Source organism: Myotis yumanensis, unplaced genomic scaffold, assembly GCF_028538775.1.
Source record: "Myotis yumanensis isolate MYYU_CA2020_CCGP unplaced genomic scaffold, mMyoYum1.0.hap1 SCAF_3, whole genome shotgun sequence".
Lineage (NCBI taxonomy): Eukaryota > Metazoa > Chordata > Mammalia > Chiroptera > Vespertilionidae > Myotis > Myotis yumanensis.
In genome coordinates this window covers 57084801-57112235 of record NW_027223754.1, presented here as the reverse complement: position 1 = coordinate 57112235, position 27435 = coordinate 57084801, and the positions used below count along the sequence as shown (strand labels likewise).

At 37.1% G+C, this 27435-nt stretch overlaps 1 protein-coding gene across 2 annotated transcripts in view; it reads right to left on the bottom strand.

The window, feature by feature from the left end:
* Positions 1-507: 507 nt before the first annotated feature.
* OBI1 (ORC ubiquitin ligase 1) overlaps positions 508-27435 on the bottom strand; it is a 42583-nt gene continuing 15655 nt past the window's right edge. Inside the window, exons 3-6 of one of the 2 annotated variants that reach the window (XM_070408889.1) lie at positions 27305-27396; positions 25658-25906; positions 21670-21758; positions 508-4570 (exon numbers count right to left, since the gene is read on the bottom strand). In XM_070408889.1, the coding sequence (XP_070264990.1) occupies positions 3058-4570; positions 21670-21758; positions 25658-25906; positions 27305-27396 (1943 nt within the window). In that variant the 3' untranslated portion in view covers positions 508-3057. The remainder of the gene's footprint in view (positions 4571-21669; positions 21759-25657; positions 25907-27304; positions 27397-27435) is intronic. The other variant, XM_070408890.1, reaches the window with a different exon arrangement.

Genomic DNA, 27435 nt, shown 5'->3' with positions numbered 1-27435 from the left:
ATCCAAGTTCTACCCTTTTTCAGTGTTACTTATAGTTGTTTCAAACCAAGGTAAATGAAAAAGAGATTAGAGGAAAACAAAGCAGATTTGAAATTTAGGGTCTACCATTTTGAGTTTTGGTCTCAGTTGATCCATTAAAACAGGAAAAAGACTTGCTTTGGATGGGATGTAGATTTTGAAAGTTAAATGGTGAAAGCTAAAGGTCATGTAAAGAAAAAATCTAGCATGTCACACTGTATAGCATTTTAGAAAGATGAGCAGTCAACAGATGCTGTCTTTATAAAGACATGAACTAATAAGTGTCTGCTTCTTTTATCACTAGTGCATCTTTTTCTAACATAGCCTTACTGCTGTCTTTAAATTCATAAAAGTGTCAGAGTTAATGTGTATGTTTATAAACTTAAAAGTAGCACATACACACTCCCATCATTGAGCTTCCACTTAGTAGTAGAGTCAGATCCAGAAACATAGGCAGGAATTAAATTTTATTTGAAAAAGAAACACACTAATACTTCCAAAACATGTTTAAAAGAATCCTTGGAAATTTCATCTCCATTCATTCTTTGGCCTAGAAATGTGAACTCCCATGCATAAGGGAGGAAGAGTACAAGCTCTGGAGTTAGAGGTTCAGCTGCAAACAGTTCTATCCCATTCCGGATGCATTTGACCACTAATCCTCAATTCACGTATTTGTGAACTGAAGATAATAGTTGGCTCACAGAATTTGAAAAGAGGATTATCAGATAGGTTAGCAAATTACTTGGATTCAATAAAAGATGGTGGCTGTTTTTTAGTCTGTGTATGTAACAAATATATTAAAAAATATGAGACCACCATATTTGTCATGACATAGATTATGGTAAAGAGGACAAATGAGACTGTATTTAAAATAAAACTCTCCAACTGAGAAATTTACAGATTTGATTAACTTAATATATGAAATGTTGTTTTGGGGAGGATGGAGCAGTGTTTCTAAAGTGGCTGGGAAATACTCCGGTCCAATATAGACACTCTCACTGTAGGTAGGCATTAGTAAATCAGGTTACACACTGGATTCCATTGCACAGTGTCAGTATATATTTGAATTGAAAACTGATACATTCATGACACAGAAAAGTTACAGACAGAATAAGAGGCTTACCCCCAAATTTATTCTATTCAGAAAAAAATTAGATTTCTACATTTAATAAGATTTCAAATGTATAACCACATTGTCAAAGGTACTTAAACTGCTAATATCTCTGAAAGTATCCATTAGCTTTTAACATATCAGAAAGATAAAATGACACATAAATACTTTTTGGAAAATATGTATGATAAAACAAAAAAAATGCTTTATATTAGCTCTTTAAAATTTTTATTTTGGCTTATTAGTTCTAAAAGTGGAGGGCATGATTCTCCAAATCATAAAAGCGATTTGTTTTACTTTTATGGTTTTGTTGAATCCTGAGTCTCACAGGGTCAGCACATTCTTCTGTATTTAGGCTTTGTGAGACATATGGCCTCTGTTACAACTATTCAACTCTGCCACTGCAGTGCAAAAGCAGCCATAGATAATATGTAAGCAAATGAGTAGTTGTGTCCTAATAAGACTTTATACAGAAACACTGGAATTCGAATTACTTATCACTTTCCTGTGTTATGGAATATTCCTTGCATTTAAAAAAACATTAAAAAATATATAAACTCGTTTTAGTTCATAGGCCTTTCAGAAAAACAGGTGCAGGCCAGATTTGGTCCATGGGTCATAGTTTGTCAACCCTTATATTGTAAGATCCATTAAAAATGATAAGTTTGACTGATCTTTATAGGCTAATTCAATATCTGAGACAATATCAAGGATTACAGTGCTATGGCATCCTTTATTCAATTCACATAGAAAAGCATGCAGTATTAACATAAAATAGTATGATATCAACATAAAATGTTCAGAGCACATTAGCTAAGCAAGTCACTAGAATATTAAACCATTTTTTAAAAGCCTATATAGCTATACCAAACATGTTGAGAGCAAACTTTTTCAGAACCTAAATTATAAATTGTGCTTTAGCTCACCTATTCTCACCCTAACACTCTTCATTAAAAAAAAAAAAGTCCCACTTAGAAGATATTCCATTAGCCAATTGAAACGTTTTTTTCTTAAGAAAAACAGTGCAAGCAAGAAAGCTACCATGCATAGAGTTTTTACAAAGAAGAGTAACATGCAAACAAGAACTTGATCATTCCAAAAAAGCTTCCCTGGCAGATCCACATGAGTGGATCAAGAACTTGTAAGTGAGTGCTTTTGCACCTGTCTATCTGGAACAATGAGGCTACCATGTTTAGGCTCCTCCAAACCCAACTGTTCCATGCCTTCTTTCCAAAGTAGGCTCAATTTTTGATTTTTCACTACACACAAACAGATGAACAAAGGAAAGTTATCTGACATAAAACAAATATTTTCATATAGAAATGTATTCTTTCATACTAGCAAAATGTGTTTACAAAAACTGAACAAAACACAATATTAAAAATGCATACACATAAAATCTAAAAAAAAGTAATTTAATATTGGTCTAAGGTTAGAGTGCTATTTCTCCATGATGGCCTTGCATAAAAGGCCACTACTAGATATAAATAAAAGGGGGCAAAATAATGTCCACCCTAGGACAATCTTTTAAAGAAACTCAAGTGTCATGAGCAGTGTGTAGAGAACACTTAGTTTTATTTAAGAAATCCTAGTTCTGAAGATAACTGAGGCTCATTAATAGGCCATTGTATCTAATAGTTAAATCAAGATTCAAAACAAAATATACCCAAACCAGATACATATAATATTCATTTAAAAGAAACCCTCTGCCTATCTTCTGATCAAAAATATTCCCATTTGAAAATGAAGAAACTCTTCAAAATGAACAAAAGTATTCTGGGTATAGGCTAATCTACCATTCTGACTTGACAGTTGACTAAAGATTACCAATTCAAAATTGTACAGAACTTTTATGAGGGGGAAAAAGGTAACTTTAAAAACTTGTATTCCTCTCTGGACAAAAACATAAATGGCAGCTTCCTAATGAGTCAACTTTTAGTTGCTTTTGATGGGCTAGCATTGGAAAGGCTGCTCTGGATTTTTCTTTTTGTTGATTGATTCACATTTTTATTCTTCTTTTCAGGCACAAAAGAAGTAGACCAAGGAGACTGAAGGTGGTTAGGAAGACCATGCATCTCTGAGGACATCTTAAACAAAGATGACCCAAACCTTTGATCTTCAAACAGCCTATGTGAACTGCTTAACAAAACACCCTCGGAAAACTCGGTCTGAAATAAACAGCTTGAGGGTTTGAGTTCATTAGTTCCTGAGTTAGAACTGGGATGGAGTGAAAATTCTTCACTCATTTCTTGGTCAGATGGAGGGAGGAGGAAAAAAGAAGACGGTTTCCATTCGTTTCCATTTTCTAACTGATCAGAAGTTAGAGAACCTTTGGAAAGGTTTGGCTTAGTTCTTTCTTCCAATTTATCTGGTTCGTCAAGAAATTCACTGCCTTGAGACGACTTTGATAACCCTTCCAAATCCACTGACTTAAAACCGTTATTACAAGGGCTCTTACTGTTGTCTGACTCAGACATCATTGAATCCAGCTCAGAGATTTTGTCAAGGTAAGCTGCGTCCATTGAGGCTTCGCTGGATGTTCTTGTCCGATTCATTTCAAAAGAGCGAATAGAATTCAACCTCTTAGATAAACATGAGCCCGACTTCTCACTCAGTTTTGAAGAAATCTCTCCAACAGAATTTGCTATCGTGTTCCCCTCTGCGCTTTCAAAATCCAAGCTTTGGGCATAGCTTGTGGAACAACAATCCCAAAACCCAGTCTTTGGGGAAGTAAAACATTCTGATTTCTTTTCATTTTCACTTTTATCATCTTCTGAAGAATCTTTATTACATACATTTGTAGAATTACAAAAATCATCAAACACCAATTTTCTGAGATGGTTTGAGTGCTTTTTGGAACTTCCTGCTTTGGCCATAGAACTCTCTCTATTTTCTGGAGTACTGAGCTGAAGGCAACTAAGGGACAAAGGAGTGCAAGGAGCTGGAAGATCATAAAGTTCATCTTTGTAGGGAGTACTATCAGTTGGCTTATTACCCCATTCTCTTTCCAAATAAGTATCCATACTGGCATCAGTTACACCTAACATTATTTCCACCTGTTTTTGATATAGGTCTTTGTTCTTGGAACAATTTAGTTCTGTTTTGCTGGTGCTTTCCTGCCGAGCAGAACTGTTAGAAGGCTGTGTCAGGTGAGAACTTGGGGTCGAAGAGCCAAGCTGCTTTCTGGCACCATCACCTTGATTCGTTGATGCCATATCCTCCTCACTGCCTTTGCACCCCTTGCCATCTGTAGAAAGTGCTCTCTGGCAAATGGAATTCATAGCCTCCTTCTCTTCACTTGAATTTTTTAGCTGTGCAACTTGAGATTCTAGTTCCTCTATATACTTATCACTTCGTTCCAGGGCTTTCTTGAGGCGATTGGTTTCACGTTCATACTGTTCTACTTTGGACTGAAGAGCAGCTACTGTAAACCTTCCAAACCTGTAAGGAATGGAAGGACAGTTAGCCTTACTTTTCAAAGTTTAAGAGTGCCAACTGTCTCAGCCCATTCTAATTTCACATGTGATATTTCAGCCACTCAATGAAGAGGACAAAGCAATGCCAGATGTAGTAAAAAAAAAAAAAAAAAAGAAAAGAAAAAAGAAAAATAAGGGTTTTCCCCCACTTATTTAACAATAAGCATATAATAACATGGCAAAGATTTAAAGAGTACTTTTGTGGTCAAATCAGACTAGTGGTAGAAGAGGCAGAAACTCGCTGAAGATTTCCCTTCTAAGAACTAGCTCTATCAATTCATCTCATATATGCATGAAGAGTTATCCCCTAAAACAATGGCAAAGATTTATGATAACATTTGAACAGTGGTCCACATCTTGAAATATTTACATTCAATCATTTTCCTATCGTACAGCAGTGTTTTATAATACATTTCTTATACAATGTCACCTTGTCAAACATAAAATGCCAATTTGAAATTCAGAAATCCTAGCAGTCCCAGCAGGGATGGTTTTAAATACTTATTTGGATCCTTTCAATTATAGCCACCGTTGATCTGAAGCTTTTACTTGGCCTTTCTGAACACTGGGCTTTAACTCATTTCAGTTCTACTTATTTTTGGCATTTTACAATTATGTGAAACATCAATCTCATTTCCTCCAACTCTGAAATATAAAGTCAGTGTTGTGGTTACAATATATTACGCATAAAAACATTTTCACACTTTCTGAAAAGGAACACTTTGGAGAGTAACTGAAAAAGAACACATCAAAAATTCACTCCTTTTACTTGGGATTATCTTATTTTCAATTGCCTTAAGAATGGGTATTGATTGGGTTTTTGCCGGTTTGGCTCAGTGCATAGAGCACTGACCCTCGGACTGAAGGGTCCCAGGTTTGATTCTGGTCAAGGGCACATACCTCAGTTGCAGGCTCAATGGCTCAATCCCCAGCCTGGTCAGGGCACCTGCAGGAGGCAACCAGTTGGTGTGCCTCTCTCACATCGATGTTTCTTTCTTTCTCTCCCTCTCCCTTCCACTCTTTTTGAGAATCAATGGAAAAGATAGGAACTGATAAATTAATCCATGTAATTTATTTGTGTTCTGTCTCTCTCTTCCCCATTAGAGTATAAGCTCCAGGAAAGTAATGGAAAAGTTAGGAAGTTATTTAATCCTCTGGTGGAGGTGGAGGTAGAGGTAGAGGAGGAGGAGGAGGAGGAGGAGAGGGAGGAGAGGGAGGAGAAGGAGGAGGAGAAGGAGGAGGAGGAGGAGGAGGAGGAGGAGGAGGACGACGACAATGGGTATTGGGTTCAGCCCAGTTTTGAGCACCTAGTAGTATGGGCTAGAGCTGAGGATATAAAAATCAATAGACTGCCCCACCTTAAGGGCCATAAAATGTCTACCTTAAATTCATCTGGCCACCAAGGAAAATTCTCTTTAAAAAACAACAACAAATACTGCTTCTATGAGTCAACAAACATAAGCCTTATATTTTAACCCCATAAAAAAATAACTTCTCTCCACAAAAGTTCTTTTCTTAATCACTGCTTTAATTAATTATATATTGAAACATGAAGAATTCAGGGGTCGTCTTCTTGGAGGAAGGTACTTAAGAAGGTGACTTTTTACAAATGCTTTTTGTTTATGGGTTTATTTTTTTCTCTACCCCCCCCCCCCCCATAATAAAAATAATTACAATGAATAAAATGTATGAAATATTTTTTAAAAACTATAAAAGGGAAGAAACCAACAGTAACTGTACCTTTTAGAGTCACCACTACATGCTCTATCACGTCCTCCTACACTAGCTCAATTCTCTCCAGTTTATCCCTGATATGATCCTGGCTCTTGTCATCAAGGGAAAAAAGCAGGGCAAAGGTAAATATAGATTCATAAAATCTCAAGGTTAAAAAGGGCCTTAAAAGACTTGTTGCCGAATATTGATCAATTCACTGCAATTAACTGAACTCTCAGAAAGAGCATACTCCCTTCAACCCCTAAAAAGAAAAGCAAAAAAACATAGGTATAACGAAAACAAAAGCAACTAAAATAACAAGCCTCACTGTTTTAAAGACCAAGCTTACCACGATGAGTATTTGGTTAAATGAATAAAATAGAAGTGTTTCCTTCTTTGTTAAAAAAAAAAAATTTGGTTTATAAATGTTGTATTTGACAAAGCTGTAGTTTCTGTAAGATAATTTTAAAAAGTGGACAAAGATCTTTAATGCCTTCGGCAATAATGTGAGTTCTTGACTGTTAGTACTCTGACATAATCAAATAATCCACATATTTTTAAATGGAAAAATTGTGTAGCATGTTTATTTAATGCACAAAACGAAGTGACAGCCTTAAATTTGTCTGCCAAGATAAAGTTTGCTTTTTCTTAAGTGTAATTTTTATGATAAAGCTATCCTCAAATGAAAAATACCAAACGATTTAAAATCAAATCAAATATTGTTACTAAATAGTGTCTGTTACAGAAGGGATGTCCTTGGGAACTTAGAGGCTTATCCTGACAAATAAGGAACATTTCTCAAAATATCGTAAGCTTCTTATTCCAGGTTTTGTTTGACATCTTCACACAAAATGTCATTGTAAGGTGCTATATTTGCACCATGTGGTTTTTTAATTTATTGATTTTTTTTTTTTTTTGAGAGAGAGAAGGGAGGAAAAGTGAGAGAGGGAGGGAGAGAAAGAGAGAAACATTAATTTGTTGTTCTACTTATTTATGCATTCATTGGTTGATTCTTGTATGTGCCCTGACTGGGGATGGAACTTGCAACCTTGGTGTATCTGGACAACACTCTGACCAACTGAGCTACCTGGCCAGAGGTGCCCCTACATGTTTTTAAAAGAAGTTAAAAATGGTTCGGAGTTGAAGTCAAAATGATAGCACTAACCCTATTTTTTGTGTTACTTCTAAAAGAAAGCTGAAGTGCCATGAGAACAAACAACAAAGGCCAGCAAGGGAGCATGCATATGCGAAGAACAAGCAAGCAGACATCCCTGATAGAGCTGACTGTTTTCTAAAAGGTCACTGCCCTCAATTCCATTTCAATATTTTACAAGTCTGTAATACTTGGAATGATCAGACCATTTTACCATGTTACTGAGGGACCTATGCTGATGGACAAATGAACAGAAATGCATAATGAAAGCCATGGAACTGATAAATTAATCTATGTAATTTACTTGTTTTCTGTCTCTCTCTTCCCCATTAGAATCCAGGAAAGCGAGGAGTTTGACCATCTTATATTTACTGCTAGCTCCCTAGAATAATTCCTGGTAAAGAAGCAATTCTCCATTAAATATTTCTTGAATGAATGTTATTTTATTATTTTAAGACACATCAATGTCTTACATCAAGATAGGGCCAATACCACAGGATAAGCCAAAGGTCCTTAGGCCTCTTTTACATGTAAGATTTATGAGTCACCATATTACTAAAATAGATGTTTCATACATAAGACTACTGTTTTTTCACGGACACCAAGAAAAGCAACAGAGCATGACATATAACAGTATAGTTGTTTTTTTTTGTTTTGTTTTTTCCTTCCCACTACAGGCTTGCCGATCTACAATGCTCCATCCAAAAAAAAAAAAAAAAAAACACTTCCACTTTCACCTTAGCTAAACAGATGAGACTTTTGACATAGGTGTTAAGAGATTTTTAGCTTACCTTAGATACCAATATTAAATTTGGCAAAGAGCAATTTACTTGATCACACAGAAATAACAATTAGGAATGCATATATGATGCTAAACTTCCAAGGAAAGAAACAATGAGGATAAGAGCTTATTTACCTTTGGGTTTTAATACTCTCTTATTCACACTAATTCCAGATATTTCCAGAGTACATATCATTAAATGAATCAATGCCAAGGCAAGCCAGAGGGATTTCTAACATCATTTACCATACTTCCTTTTCCTGAGCAAATTTCAAAATGGAGTATTTTCATAAACATTCCATTAGAGACCAAAAGGCTTTGATTTTCAAAGTAGCAGTGATGGCCAAAGGCTTCATTATGTTAGAGAAAACATCGAAGAGCAGAATGGGAACTGCAACTGATATCGGAAGTGCGTTCTGCTAGAATCCAGGAGAAGCTCAAAGGATTTCTCATCTTGTAATGCTAACTGATGTGTATGTACGTTCTGGTTGAGGGCTCCCCTTGTCCAAAAAGCTACAGAAATATAAGATTATTCTGTCCCTACTAGAAAAGAAATTAAAGTCCTATTGGTTTCACCTTTGAGGTATTATAACTATTTCAAGGGCACCTCCAACAAAGAAAAGTTCCCATGACCACATTTACTTATAGACCATCACACAGGAGGACCAGGTTATGTTTGAAGGAGGTTAGAAGAAAGCAAATGTAGTAAAAGAACAAATGCCAGAATTTATGTTGCCTCTCTAGTTCTCAAAGGCATACCCAACAAAAGGAAAATACAGCAAGCACAGCCGGTACTGAGACCACCCAACTTTAGAAACATCATCTTGAGGGACAAAAGGGACACCGGCAAAGTGAGCTACCCGCCTCCATGCATCTTTGATTTTATATCTTTCCCTCACTTGCTAGCTAAAGTAATTGTGAAACAAAGTGAAAGAAACCTTTGGGTCTCGACCACCTTTGTGATCCAGCCTGATAGATTTTCAATGCTGATGTCCTTGCTGTACACAGTTCTGATATGCGCAAATTTCAGCTGGCACAGTTTAATTAAATAACACCAGTCACTTAACAACATGGTTCAAATTAAAGTAAATTTTTCACTGCTAGCTTTCAGTTTACAAAGCACTAATAAATAGCAGATGTGTATTATGATAAATCACCAATCAGATCATTGTTTTCAAAGTCTGAAAGTGACTGGTCACTGATCTGTTATTCAGATCACACACAAACAGCAAACCATGTAGTTGTGCTGCCACATGACATTTTACAGAAATGGATAATCAAAAGACAGAATTAGCCTACAAAGTTGAAGGAGCAGTAAAGAAATGAAAGGTGATTAACTCCAGAAGTGAAATTAGAATCAAATGTAAATGTAAGTATAGAAGAAGAGCTGATCATGGGAATGTTGAGCCTGTCACCATCGAGAGCCCCTAGATATGCTCAAGGAACTTGAGAGAGGCAAACTTATTGACATAAATGAGAAAAGCGGTTGTGATGAAAAGAATAAAGATTTCTAGAGGAAGTAACAGGCTAGCAAAAAACTTCACATTAAAGCAAAATGGAAATATTTCATGACATGGAAAGCACAAAGGAGAAAGTGCTGGAAGCTGATGCAAACTTAGGAGTAGGACAGTTCGTTAGGTGTTAGAAAAGATGCTTCATATACAAATTATTCCATAAGGTGGAAAGCACTACTGATTATTTTCCGTAAGTTTTTTCCAAAGAAATAAACATTAGCTTCCTAAATATTAGTTTTACTATTTTTTTCATTTCTATATACATTTATAACTAATAATAAGAGATGTATTTTTTTTACAAAAATTGTTAAAGGTTATAGAACAATGAGATCTTCCCCATTAATTATTATTGCTTTGCATAATTTTAGCTTGAAATACCATTTTTATGGTCCTTTATAAGGATGTAAAGTGAGGATTACCAACATTAGTAAATGTGCTGCTAAAACAAGCACAGGATTACCTAAAGTAATGGTTAGTATGTGAGAAAACCAAGTAAAGTTATGTGACTCTCAAATATTTTTTAAAAGAATTGCCACACTTACCCTAAGAAAGAATGACCCATTCACAGAGTGGGATTTTATTGTAGAGTCGCCTGTCTACATAGCTGTAGATGTCTAGCTTCTCATTCCCCGACTTTCAGAGATATTAGGAAAGCATCTTCATTTTAAACATGGAAGAGAGGTAGTGTTTCAGAGGGAAGGGAAATTTCCACTGTTCCTTTCACTTTCCTATGAATTTTCTCCTCAAGTAAAATCCACCAGTTAGAGATTCCTTAAATGTACAAACTCGTCTTTTTAATTATACCTTTCTTAAGTGAGTAGCTTATAAAATGAGCTCTTCAGGACAGGAGTGGGAAGAAAAGGGAGAGGTCCCAGTGCTGTGCTCTGCCTTGTGCATTGTGTATAGGGTGAACAGGGGGGCATATTTTAGGGAAAGAGGACAGAGAGGATCAGGACTGTAGGGAGCTCAAAACTGTATTTGGTGGTGAAGGCCTTTTCCTCTCACCTGAACTCAAAGAGTTGTTTGTACATTACCTACATCTATTTCATCCTTGCACATGTGTTGGAGAAGGGGGGCATCTGTCTTTATACTAGGGAACTTTAAGAAGTGGCCTATACATTTTTATCCACTGCTGACCTATATGACTTGCCAGTGCTTCTTCAAGAGGGTTTCCTCTTTTAAAAAAATTAGGAATTCAGTTATGAAAATGCTACATTTCTAGAGAATTTTTAAATCATAAATGTACTTTCTATGACCAATCCTAGTCACATAAGTTAGTTCCACAAAAATATCTATCTATATATATAAAAGCCTAAGCAACTATTACGATCAGTCGCCTGAACGACCAGTCGACTGGCCAATAGCTATGATGTGCACTGACCACAAGGGGGCAGACGCTCAACACAGGAGTTGTCCCCTGGTGGTTAGTGTGCTTCCACAGCCAACCTCCCGTGGTCCCTTCCCCCTGGCTGGCCAAACTCTCGCAGTCCCTCCCCCCTGGACTGCGCAAGATGGCCCTGATCGGCCCCGATCACCAACCAGGTCAAGGGACCCCATCTGTGCACAAATTCGTGCACGGGGCCTCTAGTATATATATAAAAAGCCTAAGTGACTGAATGACTGAATGACTGGTCGCTATGACGCACACTGACCACCAGGGGGCAGATGCTCAATGCAGGAGCTGCCTCCTGGTGATCAGTGCACTCCCACAGTGGGAGTGCCGCTTAGCTGACCAACCCGTCCCTGTGGCCCACCAGCCCAGAAGCAGTGATTCACTCCCTCAGTAGTCCTGTAGGTTCAATCTCCAGAGAATGAGCCAGGCACCGATGGACCAGTGCCATCAGCACAATCCTAACAGCGCCACAGGCCTCCTGGAAGTCAGCCTCAGGTACTGCGGCTGCTTCCCCTCCTTAGATGCTCTGAAAGGAAGAAACGATATAAAAGTGGCCACCAGGTGGCTCCCGACAACCAGTGTGAACATCAGCAGGATGGATCCGGATCCAAGGGCCATCACATCCAGGCCCTCCCCCAATCCCCTCGGGATGGGTGCCAGAGGCAGGGCTCACGGCTGTCGAGCACTGCTATGGCAGCGCAAGCCTCTCCCAATCAGGACTGACTGGGTGTGAGCCCGCAATAGACACAGTGGGACTGGGATAAGCGGGAGAGGCATAAGTGGGAACAGCAGGCAGGAGCGGCAGGTGGTGTTGGACTGCCAGTTTCGGCCCAATCCCTGCAGGCCACACCACCGAGGGACCCCACCTGTGCACGAATTTGTGCACTGGGCCTCTCGTATTAAATAATATGAGGCATACGGAAAGAGAACAGGAAGACTTTCTTATAGTCTTCCCTCCTGAAGATGCAAGACAAAGTTTTTATTCCCTGGCCTGAAAAGATAAAGAAAAAGGAAAGTGAACTTTTGGGATGGAACCAAGAGTATGTGTAAAGATAAACCTTTAACAGCAGTGAGGCAACTATTGACAATGATGATGACAGTAACAACAGCAGCAGCCACAACTTATTGACTTATATCAAATATACTGCCATATGCTTGACAAATATCTTACTTAATTTTATTATCATGTCAACTTTATGAAGCAAAATTTGCTCTTATTTAAAAAATATATTTTTTCATTAATTTCAGAGAGGAAGGGGAAGAGAGAAAGAGAGAGAGAGAGAGAGAGAGAGAGAAAGAAACATCAATAAGGAGAATCATTGATCAGCTGCCTCCTGCACACCCCCTATTGGGGATCGAGCCCACAACCCAGGCTTGTGCCCTGTCTGGGAATGGAACCATGACCTCCTAGTTCATAGGTTGACGTTCAACCACTGAGCCACACCAACTGGGCAAAATCGGTTATTTTAAAGATGAAAAATGAGAAGTTTTAAAGGTTGTCTCTTGTTCAAGGTTATGCAGTATGAACATGAGATCCTTTCTTAAGTAATATCAGTACCTATTTATACTGTGGAATAGTGTAGAATGCAAGCTAGGTTTACTGAGCACAAAGTCTGTTTAAACAGTCAAGGGACTAGCATTGTTGTGATATTTATTAACACATACATTTGCTAAGAGAAACATGGAGAGAAAATTAAAAAAAAAACAAGATGTGGGAAAATAAGATATGAATACACAAAATGGATATTTATCAAACACCAACTAGTATGTTTTAGACACAAGCTCAAGAGTATTTTGAAACTTCCAAAGATCATTTTTCAAGGTAAAGTAGCCTTGCAGGAAACTAAAGACCAGACAGATCCTCCAGGCAAATGACAACCAAAGAGAGTGTCTATTTTAACCACACACATGAAAACTAAATTTGAACCAGAACTATGAACCAAAAGCTCCATTTTTAGTGTACTAAATATAAAAAGTATATATGATCATCTCATCTAACTCATGCACAAATTAACAGGAATCTTCAACTAAAAGGAAACAATGCTACTTATGTGAAATAAGGAAAAATTTAAATACAAAATTTTACTGCTTAAACATCACATAGGTACTTGTTTCGGGGTCTAATATTGAGGAATAGAAAAAATACAAGCTATGTTATGTTTCATCTTGGTTTATTCACAAAATATAAAGTGCTTCAATATTTATAAGAATTTTAAAAAGCCACAATTTCCCCCTTAAAGACAAAGATCACACGGACAATGGAACTAGAAAAGAATTGAGGCTCTTGGAGACATTCTTCTTCTACCTCCCAAAAATTCTATTTAAAAATTAAGGTAGAGCCTAGCTGGTGTGGCACAGTGGTTGAGTGTTGATCCCATGATCCAAGAGGTTACTGGTTCAATTCCCCACCAGGGCACATGCCTGGGTTGCAGGCTCCATCCCCAGTAGAGGGTGCACAGGAGGCAGCTGATTGACGTTTCTCTCTTCGATCTTTTGTCTCTCTATCCCTCTCCCTTCCTATCTCTCAAATCAATAAAAACATATTTAAAAAAAATTAAGGTAGAATTTGCTTTTGTAGCAAATGGAGAGCAGAGTTTTAAAATAGCTCATATTATTAACACAATTTTAAGGGAAGATTTGTGTGTGTATTTTATTTAACTAGGCATTTGTAGTAAAAAATTGTAGTGTTGAAAATTTTTGCTGAGATATCTAGAAATTCTTAACAGAAACAACTGGAGTGTTGGGCAGCATATGTAAATTGAAGAGGAAAAGATTCCCCTTTGGGGTAAATCTCCAAAAAGAGCTGACCCATTTAAACATACTCATTGCCTATGAGGGTGGATTCCTCTTTTACTATGGAATAAATTTCATTCTATTTGATAAATATATATCATTACAATTCCATGCAGAAATGCCCTAATTTTCTGCCCAAGAAGATCAGCCTTGAAGTTTACATGACATCGGTGGGAATACTAATCATTCATGGAAGGAGAAAACGTTAAGACATGCTATTTCATATTTTTTTTATAATTCTAAGATGAATACTTTTTCTCAAAATAAAAATATCCTTAACAACAAACTATTAATATTATAAAAGAGTACAACTATTATTGAATGAAAAAAGCAAACTTTAAAATCTCTGGACTAATAACTATCTATACATTTTTCCCTATAGTTAAAACAGTCTCTCTCAGCATGAGGAACAATCTGAAACAAAATAAAACAAAACAAAAAACTGTGATCCAGCCATCCTGTAATTATTACTGAGATGACAGTTATTGAGGACTAAGGTATGCCGAGGGGCTATGAGGAAGGAAAACAAAAGGAGTAGAAGACATTATCCTTGTTCTCCTGCAGTTCATAATCTTTCTGACAAGCTTATTGCGTAGTCATTAGCATGCATTGCAGGCTCCTAAAATATCTTATCAATACAATAAAGACAAGTTGACAGAAAACTGCAGTAACTGTCCATCCCCAATTAGCTGAATATCCAGAGAAGGGCCCCTCAGGCGGCTGAGGGGCCTGAGCACACCTGGCTGTCACAGTCTGGCCCCAGGGTATCATCAGGCTCCCCTGACAGTCTACAAGTTCCCCTTCCGGGAAAACCAAAGGGCAAGCAGAATCAGTCATTGGATCAGGCTGGGGTCAAATACCAGGAATCATGGCGTTTGTCAGAGCAGAATCACGAGAAACAAAAAAGGCCAGCGTAGGTCAAGAAGGGACAACAGCCAAGTCCAGCAAGACCAGAAGTGCTGCTGAAAAAAACAAGAGCCAGGAGTAGTGACAGTGATACAAGCATGTCTTAAAACACAGTTTAGGAAGAACAGACCTGTGAACGGGAAGGGGCCATAGCTCAGAGTCAGCATTGACACAGGTAAGTGCAGGAAAACCTGATTCAAGAAAGGAGACTCGGACAAGAAATCTTATCTAGGAGCCAGGGAAGCTCCAAGGTTGCCTCCTCTTTTCCCTTTGTAACTCCCAATCTTTAGTACAGTGTATGAAAATTTCAGGAAATCCTTCTGCTCTCTTCATGTGGAGAAAATGCCAGAAATCCGATTCACTACCCTCTTAAACCTTTTATACTTTAACTTTCAAGAAAGCTCAAAATCTTAATTCTTGGTCAATTCCTCCAAGAAGCAATATAGAGTATTAGAATATAAGGACACCTTCCCTTTGCAAGGATCCAGAGAAGACAAATGCATGCACACACCTGTAAAATATATATGTACACACACACACACACACACACACACACACACACAGATGCATTTTTAAAAATGTCTTAGCTCCAAGGAGCTGATAGATTAACTGGGTGTTACAGTCATGGAACTGGTCAGTATACAACGTGATCTTTAAAACAATATGATAGAAGAACAAAGGGAAGAACATGAGGAAAGTGTTTCCTCTAAGGAAATCATGGAGGGCCTTACAGATCTCAAAGGATGGGTAGGAAATAACCAGGCAGAATAAAAAGGAGAAGCTAATGGGGAGGACCAGGGAAGGCTAAGGAAAAGGCATGAGCAAATGTACAAAGACATGTCACCACATGGCAAGTCTGGGGCAAGTGAGAAATTCAGCATGGCCAAAGCAGAGTACAGGAAGGGGGAGGCAGAAGAGGAGACTAGAAGGCTAAGCTGAGGACATGTAGGTAAGGAATCTCACATAGTATACCAAGAAATTTGGGTTTTTATTTGTGGGCAATTAGGAATCACCAAAGTTTATTAAGCAGGGGAGTGAGATGATCAAATTTATATTCTAGAATTCAGGCAACAATAAAGCTCAAGGGTTCAGAGTGGAAAAGAAGAGCAAGCAGTGGGAAGGTTGTTAAAATGGGGAAAGCAAGCCCGGCCAGCATGGTTCAGTGGTTGAGCATCCACCTATGAACCAGAAGCTCACAGTTCGATTCCCTGTCAGGGAAACTGGAATTTTTATCTTAGGCAAACAGATGAGTAGTAAAGTCATTAAAGAGAATAGGAACAAAGCAAGAGGACAAACGATCTTGGGTGGAATGGATGATGGGTACAATTATTTACACACACACACCTCTACCAGTTCTTTGTGCTACATATTATGTCAAATATCCTATATAATAAAGAGGTAATATGCAAATTAACCCTCACACCCTCACAAGATGACTCCCTGTGACAAGGCTGGCAGGGGGGTTAGTGAGGGATGACCAAACAACTGAACAGCAGGCTGCGTGGGGCTACCAGGCCAGCAGGGGGGTTAGTAAGGGACAACCAAATGACTGAACAAGCAGGCTGTGAGGGGCGACCAGGCCAGCAGGGGGGGCAGTTGGGGGTGACCAGGCTGGCAGAGGGGGGCAGTTGGGGGTGATTAGGCTGCCAGGGGGGGCATTGAGGGGTGACTAGGTTTGCAGGGGGGCAGTTGGGGGTGACCAGGCCAGCATAGGGGTGCAGTTGGGGGCAACCAGGCTGGCAGGGGGGCATCAAGGGGTGACCAGGCCAGGGGGAGGGAGGGAGTTAGGAGCGACCTGGCCAGCAGCAGGGGGCAGTGAGGGACAATCAGGCCAGCGGGGGAGGGGGGGTGGGTAGTTAGGGGTGACCAGGCAGGCAGGCAGGTGAGCGTTTAGGAACCAGGGGTCCTGGATTGGAGAGGGTGCAGGCTGGACTGAGGGGACCCCCCCCATGTGCACGAATTTTATGCACTGGACCTCTAGTAATACTATAACACTGGTTGAGCATTAATCATGGGCTCTAAGTGCATTTCAAGTTTAAATTCATTTAACTCTCATTACAACTAGGAAGTTACTGTCCTCATTTCACATAAGATAAAAACTGAAGTACAGAAAGGTTAAATATCTTCCCACATCCCAGAGCTAGTAAGTAAACAAAACCTGAGTTCATTCCTAGGGAGCCTGCTCCAGAGTTCATAATCACACACTATACTGCGACCCTATGCCATGATTATTGCTATTATCAATATAAGACTGAGTAAGGAAGTAGAAGGTGCTGAAGCAGAGGGCTGCTTTTGACTGAATGATCAGGAAAGACCTCTCTGAATCTGATAACAGAAGAGAGAGCCACATACATAAAGATCTGAAAGCCGAACATTCTAAGCAGAAAAAAAAAAGTCCAGCATGTTTTAGAAACAGAAGGCCATTATGGCTGGAGCAGGATGAGTTGGGGAAATGAAAATAAGATGAAGTGAAAGAGGTAAGTACAGACTAGCTTGTACAGGATCTGAATTTTATTTTAGGAAAGCACTGAATAGCTTTAGGTAGGAGATTTAAATAATTTGATTTATACTTTATAAAAAGACCATTTTGAGTATGGTGAAAATGAATTGGGTAGGGGGAGAAGGGGCAGAGTGAAAGCAGGAAAATAAATATAGGTAGTCTGTCTCCAGTGCTAAACATTTACAGTAGTACCTCCTTTATCCACGAGGGATAGGTTCTAAGACCTCTGGTGGAGGCCTGAAACCGAGGATAGTACCAAACCCTATATATACACTATTTTTTCCATACATACTTACTTATGATAAAGTTTAATTTATAAATTAGGCACAGTAAGAGATAAACAATAACTACTAATAAAATGAAACAGTTATAACAATATACTGTAAGAAAATGTATGTGAATGGCTTTGGGGCCACTATCAAATAAAATAAGGGTTACTTGAATGCAGCATTGTTACTACTACACTGCCACTGTTGATCTGATAATTGAGATGACTAAATGAGTAAAGGGCAGGTAGCATATGCAGCATGGATACACTGGACCAAAGGATGATTCACATCCTGGGTAGGAGGAAGCAGACAGCATGAGATTTCATCATGCTACTAAGAACAGTGCCCAATTTAAAACTTATGAATTGTTTATTTCTGGAACTTTCCATTTAATATTTTTGGATTGCTGCTGACCATAGGGGTAACTAAAACTGTGCAAAGTGAAACCACAGAAAGCAAAACCGTGAATAAGAGGGGACTACCAAAGTGTCATTTGCTACTTAATGATGAATATATGCTCTGAGAAATGCATCATTAGGTGCACTTACACAAACCTAGATGGTACAGTCCACTACTGTAATTGTATGTGCTATACTTTTATACAACTGACAGCACAGGTTTATTTACACTAGTATCACCACAAACATGAGTAATGTGTCACCACTACAATGTTACAATAGCTACAACATCATTAGGCAATAGGAATTTTTCAGCTCCATTATAATCTTACGGAACCACTGCTGTATATGTGGTCCAACATTGACTGAAACGTTATGTAGCACATGACTGTATTTAACCTCTTTGCTCTAAACTTAAGGTACAGGAATTCAGGTGAAAGTATAATGTAGACAGATAGAAACAAGAATCCATAGTTCAGAAGAATGGGCAAGGCCAAAGATATAAATTTTATTTTGTAACCTCTCACATACAGGTAGATATTATTATTAAAGCCATGGGAATAGATGAGATTACACAAGGAACATAAATACAGCAAACATAAATACAGCATAAACGGAAGAAAAGCACAGATTGTAATCTGTGAAGTCTATTCATTCCTCTTTAAGAGTACTTCTTTCATATACTAAAAACAGGAAATACTGCTCACTGTCCAGAGGGTACCTGTAGCCTTTATCTTCCCTCAGGAGCTGGGTGAAGAAGATTGGTTCATAATGACAGTCTTGGGGTTGCTGTGTAATAAAAGAGCTGCTGCATGTAAGGAGTCATTATCAAACCCATAGATCTCACTAAAGACACAATTATAAGAACATAACATTCCTGAATCCATATTTATAGAAAGTAAGCCATTAATCCAATTATAACCAAGTTTGATATAAATGACCTGTGAAGTTTTATATATGGATCTTTATACCCTATGCTATTAAGGTGAGTTAATAGCTGACAGCAAAAATAGCTGCTCTGCTAAAGCCTCATAATAGCTGGCAACATGGCACAAACCCTGCTTAGCACACCTAGAACATAAAAATGGCACAACTAAACAGAACACAGAGAAAAGGCATGGAACTTTTAAATACTTTACAAGTCAAAGCTAAAAAGTCACCAAGGAACTCCTAACTCTATCAAGGACAAATATATCCCATTTCCTGGCATTGTTTAGGAATAGTAATTGAAGCCAAGAGAACTCAGTGGTATAAGAAATGCAATACTTTTAGTCTCCCTTCAACTTCCTCTCATCATTCTTGTTGTTTCTTGCCATGTGGAGTTGTGACACTCCTGGCACTCCACACAAAATAAGAGGCTGAGATCAGGCTTTTCTGCCTAGAGCACAGAGTGGTGGATGCAGAAGGGTCGTGCTAATCAGTTATTCACTAGGATGGTGATGGTCACAACGGACAGATGTGTGAATTACATAAAGGACTTCTGCTCTAGTGACTTCGAGAGGGAGGCTACCATTTTTCTTGAGCATGATGTTTGGCTGCTACTGGAGAGAAGGGTCTGGAGTTGAAGGGACACATAGTGCTTCTCTCAGCTCAAGCTGTTTTCTCTGGCCCAGAAGGTTCTCCTCCTCACTGAAATCTCCATTCTTCAAAGCTTGGCTCAAGTCCTGCTTCTTTGATAAAGACGCTCATTACTATAACCCACCTGCCATTTTCTAAATTTACACTGGCATCTAACCACATAGACAAGAGAAAAATAACTGGTCAAGGTGCTTCCTAATCAAGGGAACAAATGGAATGGATGGTGTTTATTTACTTGCATGTAGTTTTAAACTCTTGAATTTTCATATCATTTTCAATATAAACAGAAGCTCTCCTCAGGTGAACCAGATCTGGATATTTTCAGCTGTGGTCAGCTTCTCTCTGAATCCCACTAGGGTTTGGTGATGCAGAGTAAACAAGGCTATAAATCAAATGCAATGCATTTAACACCTCAATGCATTGTAAATTGATCTGGAATGGGGGTTAGTTCAAATCATTTTTAAAGTGAAAGTGGCCCCTTACCCTGAAGGGAAGGAATGGAAGTTAAAGATAGCAAATCCAGAATTATATGGGATTCAGAAGTATGGCTGCTTATTAGTATTGAGTCCAGGTTTCTTCAGGTGAGATTCTTCAGTTACTTATCAGGATGGAGCCATGGATATTTAAAAACACACATCTTGGTGGCTGGCATTAAATCTGAAATCTGGTGGGCAACCTTTCAAGAAATAAAAGCTACAAACAAAATAGCTTTAGTTCCATTCAGCACGCTGTGGGAAATGGCTAATGGACAAGAATTACTATGACTGGCAAGGCGAGCTGCCAATAAATGAGAAGAGCAGAGACTCAAAACCACCACATAACAGCAACACTTCCTAAGCTTATTTCACTAATTTGTCATTATCTGAAATGAAAGCAAAGTGAGGTTGCAGAGCACAGGGGAAGGAACTATTTAAAAGTAAAAGCTATGTTTCTTTTCTATTGGTAGGTTATCTCTGTTTTGAGCAATTATAGTTTACTTCTACCGTTTCCTGATATTACATTTTGTTTTACTGAAGGCAACATTTTCTCCTTTTCAAAAGACAAGCAGAGAGCTATTTCTGGTAGGAAAAATTTTCATTCTGCCTTGGCTTTTTCCACTAGGAAGAAAGGAAGTCTAGTGGTTAGATGGGAAGAAAGTATGGAGTTCTGATATGCCATCCCTCAGAGAGGGATGGGGACCATATTCTCTTCTCACTTGTCTTTTTTCTTTTTTTCTAGAAGAAGAAAAACCTAAGTGCTGTATCCCCCATCTTTTCTCCATCTTTAACTCTTAAGTCTCAACTCTTCCTTATCATTTTAAATAGACAAACTAAGGGTCAAGTGGGTCAACACTTTGCAATCTCTGAGATTGTGGAATGGAATGAAAACTATCCCATCACAAAGGAAGAATGAAATCACTTAATTGTATAGTTCAAATCAGTCCAAAATCCAACTATTAATACCTTAAATTCTATTTCGGATAGATTTTGTAGTGTAATGGGTAATGTAAAAGTGTAATGGTTTTCAAGTAATGGAACAGAGCACGGACTCTGGGGCTGGACTACCTGGGTTCAAATTCTGTTTACATAACATACTAGTTGTGCAGGTTTAGATAAATTAATTTACCCTCTCTATGCCTTTGTTTCTTCATCCGTAAATGGAGAATAATATCAGTTGTACATCATAGGTTATTGTACCTCGCAAAGAGAAAGCGCTATATGAATATTTACTATTAAGAACATTTCAGAAAACTTCTAAAGGACATTATGTTAATCTCCCTATTCTTTGTTAGTTCTATTAAACAGTTACATGGGAAATCAAGTGAAAGTTCATCGGTTTTAGGTCACAAAACAACCCTTTTGCTAATCACATAAGGAAAAAGGATAAAAATGAAATCCTTTCTTCAAAATTAGCTTTAACTGAAACTAAGATTTTACCAATAACATAACCATACACTTAACTTTTAGAGGCAAGACAGTCTACTTAAACCTATATGCTTCAATGAAAAACACATGTGACAGACAATAACAGCTTATTCTAAAACATTTACATAATTTGAAACATTGCTCTATGAACAAAATACATACTTCTGTGGTGATCTGTTATCAACTTCAGCCTTCAGTCGTAAATTCTCCCTCACTAGGCCACCATTTTCCAATTTTAGTTTTTTATTTGCCTTAAAAAAATTAAAAATAATTAAGTATAAGCTAAAATAAAAATGCCTTGTAAAATTTATAACATGAGCCACCAGTATTTTTTAGAGTGATAATAGCAGAAAACTGAATGCTGGAACATGGCCTTTGGAAACTTAAAATCACCACTGGGAATGACTTATGAAATTGTGAATACAACCAAGCATTTTAAATCCATATTCCCCAAGCACTTTGCAAATCTCCTATCCAGGGAAATAAACGGAGCTATGTTAGTTACGAGTCATTAAAGGACTATACTAATGGTGATTTTTTTTCCTTTTTCACATAAGTGAATATTCTAAGCATGGTAACATCATATGATATGCAATTATTCACAAAACTAATGCTAAGAGTTAATTCTTGAGCTATAATATTGATTTTTGGTTGCTACTTAACAATAGTTTTTTAGTGATAACAAATCTAATCTGATTAGATTTGCTTTCTTTCTTCAAAAGGCTTCCCCAAATGCTCTGGCTCACAACTTCTGAGACTCTCAAAATTGAGTTAATATTTTCTAATCAATTCTATGGATCTCTTGATTAAACAATAAAAAACCCAAGTATGGTTTTCTTTTTTAAATTCTGATACCTAAAAACTGCTTAACAAAACATTAACTGCTAGAAAATCTAGAGCAAGCATGTCAAACTCATGGCCCATGGGCCACATTCAGACCACAACGAATATTTTTGTGACCCAGCCAATATAATGGTATGTAAGAAACGATTTAATAAAAATTTCATAACTTAATATTTACAATATCCTGTTATACATAATTATTAATAATGAACTACAATGTTCGCTAATGACTGGTTACTATTATCGTGTTGCATTCATTTCCCTTACACGCCTTACCACACAGGTGCACCATTTCTCTCCACTAATACTAGCAGCAAATATTTTAGCAGCTGATTACCACGTTATTATTCTTATACTGACTTGTTTGGTGTGCGCAATAATTTGTGCAGTTACTCAGTTTTTGGTAAGTTAATGTTCAAGAAAAAATATTAAATTTTTATTAAAATGTTCTATTATTTTATGTTAACGATTACTCATTTATTTCAGCCCTTTGTATTCAGCATGTCTCTATCAAAATAACCCTACATTTCTATGAAAATTGAAGCTTTTGTTTTTTTGTGGCCCACATAAACTTAAACCTTGTTTATTTGGCCCATGTTAGCCTTTGAGTTTGACATGCTTGATCTAGAGACCCAATATTGATTCTGGACAGCCTAAAAAGAAGTGTGCCTAGATTGTAGAGGTTTCTTAAAAGTTACTCCCTTTAAATTCCCTAGTCATTGCATTTATTGATTTCATAGAAAAATAAGACTCCCTGGAGTAGAAATCAACCTCATGAACCTGGCAGGAGAAATTCTTTGTTAGACTAGAACATTCACATTCAAACTGAACAGGTCACAAGAACTGTTGTCAACAAAAAGGTTTAAACTAAGAAGACTTAAAAACAGATTTCAAAAATTTGACCAATGTTTTTGACCAATTTCCAGAACTTCTGACTATATTACTTGCCTACCCACATACAAATACCCTAAGAGAATGATAAGAGAAGCAAGGCAGAGAACATTCTGTTGGGCACAAGCCTAACTCTCTTAGGTTCATCCAGGTTCCTTTTGGGCTCTGAGTAACTGCTTGTCTTTACGGTTGTAAAACAACAAGGATTGTGGAGGGTTAATTTTTTAAGTTACTGATAAACACCATTACTGCCTCTCTAAAGATATAAGGAAAGTCATTTACTTCCTCATAGACACAGACAATGAATTAAGCTCTCAAGCACAGCACCATAAGAGGAGGAGGCACTTAGTGAATGCTTTTTGATGATGTTGATAAGCTTAAATTAGAAACTCATTTGAGATTTCTTTTCTCCATCCCCTCAGTATTGTATCATTATATATTAAGGTCTCTCGCCAGCCTATGGTTCTCTTTACAAGCTGGCTAGTTCCTCAAATATCAGGAGATATTTTCAAATTCAGAAGGGTTAGGAGGGTAAAGATTACACAGGGTAAAGTTCTGCCTATTTTTTGCATCTAAGAGAGTAATGAAGTCTTCAGCTATTTTGTATTCTCAACACTGACTGGGTAATGAAACTAGCCTCATAAAGGTTCAAAACTCATTCTGTCCTGAAAACATCAAAAAAAAAAAAAAAAAAAGGCCATTTCACTCATTCTAAATAGTCCTTTATTGTGAATTTTTTGTACTCATTTTTGATTTATAGTATATAATTTTATACTTCACATTCAAGTTTTTCCCCTGTAGTCCATGTTTTTAAATTCATTTATGCCCCAGTTTATTGCCTAGTACTTCTAATACCATCACTAGGCATCCAAAAATGGGCTTACTAAATATCCCACATAATTCTGAGGTCTCAGGATAGCTTTGAGTATTGAATTAACATGTGGCCTTTAAAAAGCAAAGAAAAACTGTGTTTTATGTAAATTTCTTTTACATACATCCCCTACACCACTCTTAGGAGCCCAGAGTGAAGTTTTCATACCAAGCCTCATGATCTAAGAAACACTGATTGCCAAAAACTTAAATAAAGTTTAATAACTATAAATGAGATCATATAGAACTTACTGATTACTCAAGAAGAGGAAGGGAAGTTAAAGGAGACATGGTAGATTGATAAACAGTCTAACTTCCCAGTTGTCTTTCCTTTTTGTGCCCTCTTAGACAAATCAACATGCTAGTAATGTTAGCTCTCAATTCCAAAGAAACTACACACTTCCCCTAAGCCTGTAATAAACTCAGTGCCATTATGTAGTTGTTGTTGTTTTTTCTCTATAAGCATAGAGTTCCCTTCTTTCTCTTATCTGGGCCTTTGCTGAGCCCAAATAACATTTCTTGTGTGTGTATGTGAAAATAGTTTAGTATTTACACTAAGCTGCAGACATTTTTCTGCTACTTAACCTCACTAAAGATCTGAGGACGAGTATGTGGTACTACTTTAAAATATCATATAGAGCCCATTAATGATTTTAGGAGGTGGGATTTGGTAATTCAGCACAGCAATAGTGTTTTAAGGGAATGTAGATACTTTAAACGGGTGGCTATGGATCTGGATATCACAAAACCATCTCTATTCAGCACAAAGGACTCCATCGTGGATAAACTTGAAGTCAAGCTAAAGGATGGTCCCTTTGGCCAACAAAGCTCAACAGCACTTGATTATAATCTCTAGTGATGATTGCATGCATCTCACCTCCTTTCCTAGACTGAAAAATCCTAGAGGTTTGGTTCTTTCTCTACTTGTTGGGTGGATGGAATAATAATTTGAAAAAAAATGAACCTACCTCATAAGGCACAATATTCTTTTGCATACAGTAGTCTAAAGAGGCTACTCATAGCTCTCTTGATATTAGTCATTATGCCTTTAACTATTTACAATATTAAATATCAGAGAGTGGTAGTGCTAGAAAAGATATAATCCAAGTCTTTCATTTTATAGGTAGGGAAATGGATATGTGTTTGTTTTTATGCATACAGGGCAGTCACTGACATAAGCTTTAAAAAAGTTAAGGTAAACCACAAAGAGGGGAAATAGAAACACATCCTTTAAATTGATGTCACTCTCCTACAAGAAGATGCAAACTCATATAAAAGCACTAGAGTCTCCAATTATAGTCACAAATGGAACCACCTTATATTTCTTGGCAGCTAATGACATTTAAGGAGAAAAAGTTTTCCTATTCCTTATTAATGCTCATTCAGGGATTTTTGTCCTTTCCTCACAAACCATCTAATGATGAGTCAAGATAATATGGCTATTTATACTTCTAAAGGTACTTACAATATTATAGAATTTAAACAAAAACTATAATAGAAATTTAAAAGCTACATATATTAAAATTTTTAAAAGATCACAACTTACCTCCTTTAACTTATCCACATCATCTTTCACTTTTTCATAGATTTCATTGGCTGTTCTAAGTTTTTTCTTCCACTCTGCTACAGTTTCTGGGTCAATTTTACTTGAATTATCTGCAACTGGATGTTTGTCTTCATTTTGATTGCCCTGCATCAAGGTTAAAGGATCTAGAATAGTCTTGATCTGTGACTCCAAGCTGAGATTTTTATTCTTAAGCTCTTCTACCTCTTTCTGCAGACAATCTATTTCATCCTGAAAAAGCATTGCATAGCCATTAGGTAGACACAAACACTAAGCACATACATATACTAACCTGAGGCCAATGGGTTTTTAAATTTTATACTCAGAATTCTGTAGATACACAAATTCTTTATTGATACATCATTTATCTGATACGAATAGTTTTGGATGCAGAAAATCACAGTTGAAATTCTCAAAATGTATTTCGACTTAGATAAAAACTGGCATTCCAGTAAAAAACAACTGGCATTTCCACTGATTTCATTTAGATTCAATGATAGTTTGTGGTTTTAGAAAATAAAAATGTCAAATCTTTTATTCTATTTAAGATATCCAGGAAACAAAAGTCACATGAATTCTACAAGGAAATAGATTCCCCAGAAGAAAATTCTAAGGCATGTTTAATTGCTTTACTAAAGGAAATTAAAAATATAAAGTATTGATGAAGGTGATCTACTATAGTTTTGTTTGATATTTATATTTTTGCTTCTGTATTTGAAGTAGGAGTTGAAACTATAAGCTATTTCCTCCCACTTTCCATTTCAGAATAATACCTGTAGTTAATTTTTATTTTCTACATTCTGGTTCTTCAATAACCACTGTGACTATTCTAAGTATTAGATTTTACCATCTGGAACTGCTTATAATCTTAAATCCAACTGTTAAACATTTGGACTAGAACTCTTTTCTGTAATACCAGTTATTCATCTAAAACAGGTATTACTTTTTAAACTAAGACCATGAGAAATTCTGCTGTTAGAAAATAAACTACAAGTAGCTCAATATGCCAGGGATCTCCTAAAGGATTAATTTGATGAGTACCTAAGTCTGATAAATATTCATTAAGTATGTGAGAATACATTTTAGAATTAACACAGTACTATTTACTATTTTAAATCACAATACATTTCATGTTAAATAGCATTATAAAATAAGAAAATCACTTTATTTGAATTAATATATTAATGAATAAACAAATGTAAGCAGAAACACACAAAAATGAATAAACATACCAGTGAATTTATCGGAAGAAACAAAAACAGAATGAGGACTACAGTCACCGACTACCAGAGCATTCATAATGCCTTGTGGGGGCTGGAAGACTGACTTTCATAAGAGAGTTTCTTTTATCTCCCAACTTCTTGAGAGAGCAAATACTTACAAAATGATGTGTCTGTTGAGGACAGATTTTAAATTAAAACAAAGTTAAAAAAGGAAATGCTTCTATCTATTCCTTTCCTCCATTTGAAATAGAAAAGGAAAAAAGAACTCATCAAATAAGATATTTTGAAATTGGCATTTAAGTAAGATTTCATTGGCTGTTTACTCTAAGAAGTCCAAGGCCCGAGATAACTCAGTTTTACCTTGAATTCAATGCTGTCATCATTTTAAATTTTAATTATTATTTACCTCATATTCTTTGTGGAGTAACTCAAGTCTAGTTTTCCGAAGGTGCTTCCGGACTGTATGGCTTAGCATAGGTTCACTTTCACTTGTCCCTCCTATGTGGAAAAAAAAATACCTAACTTTTCACTCTAATT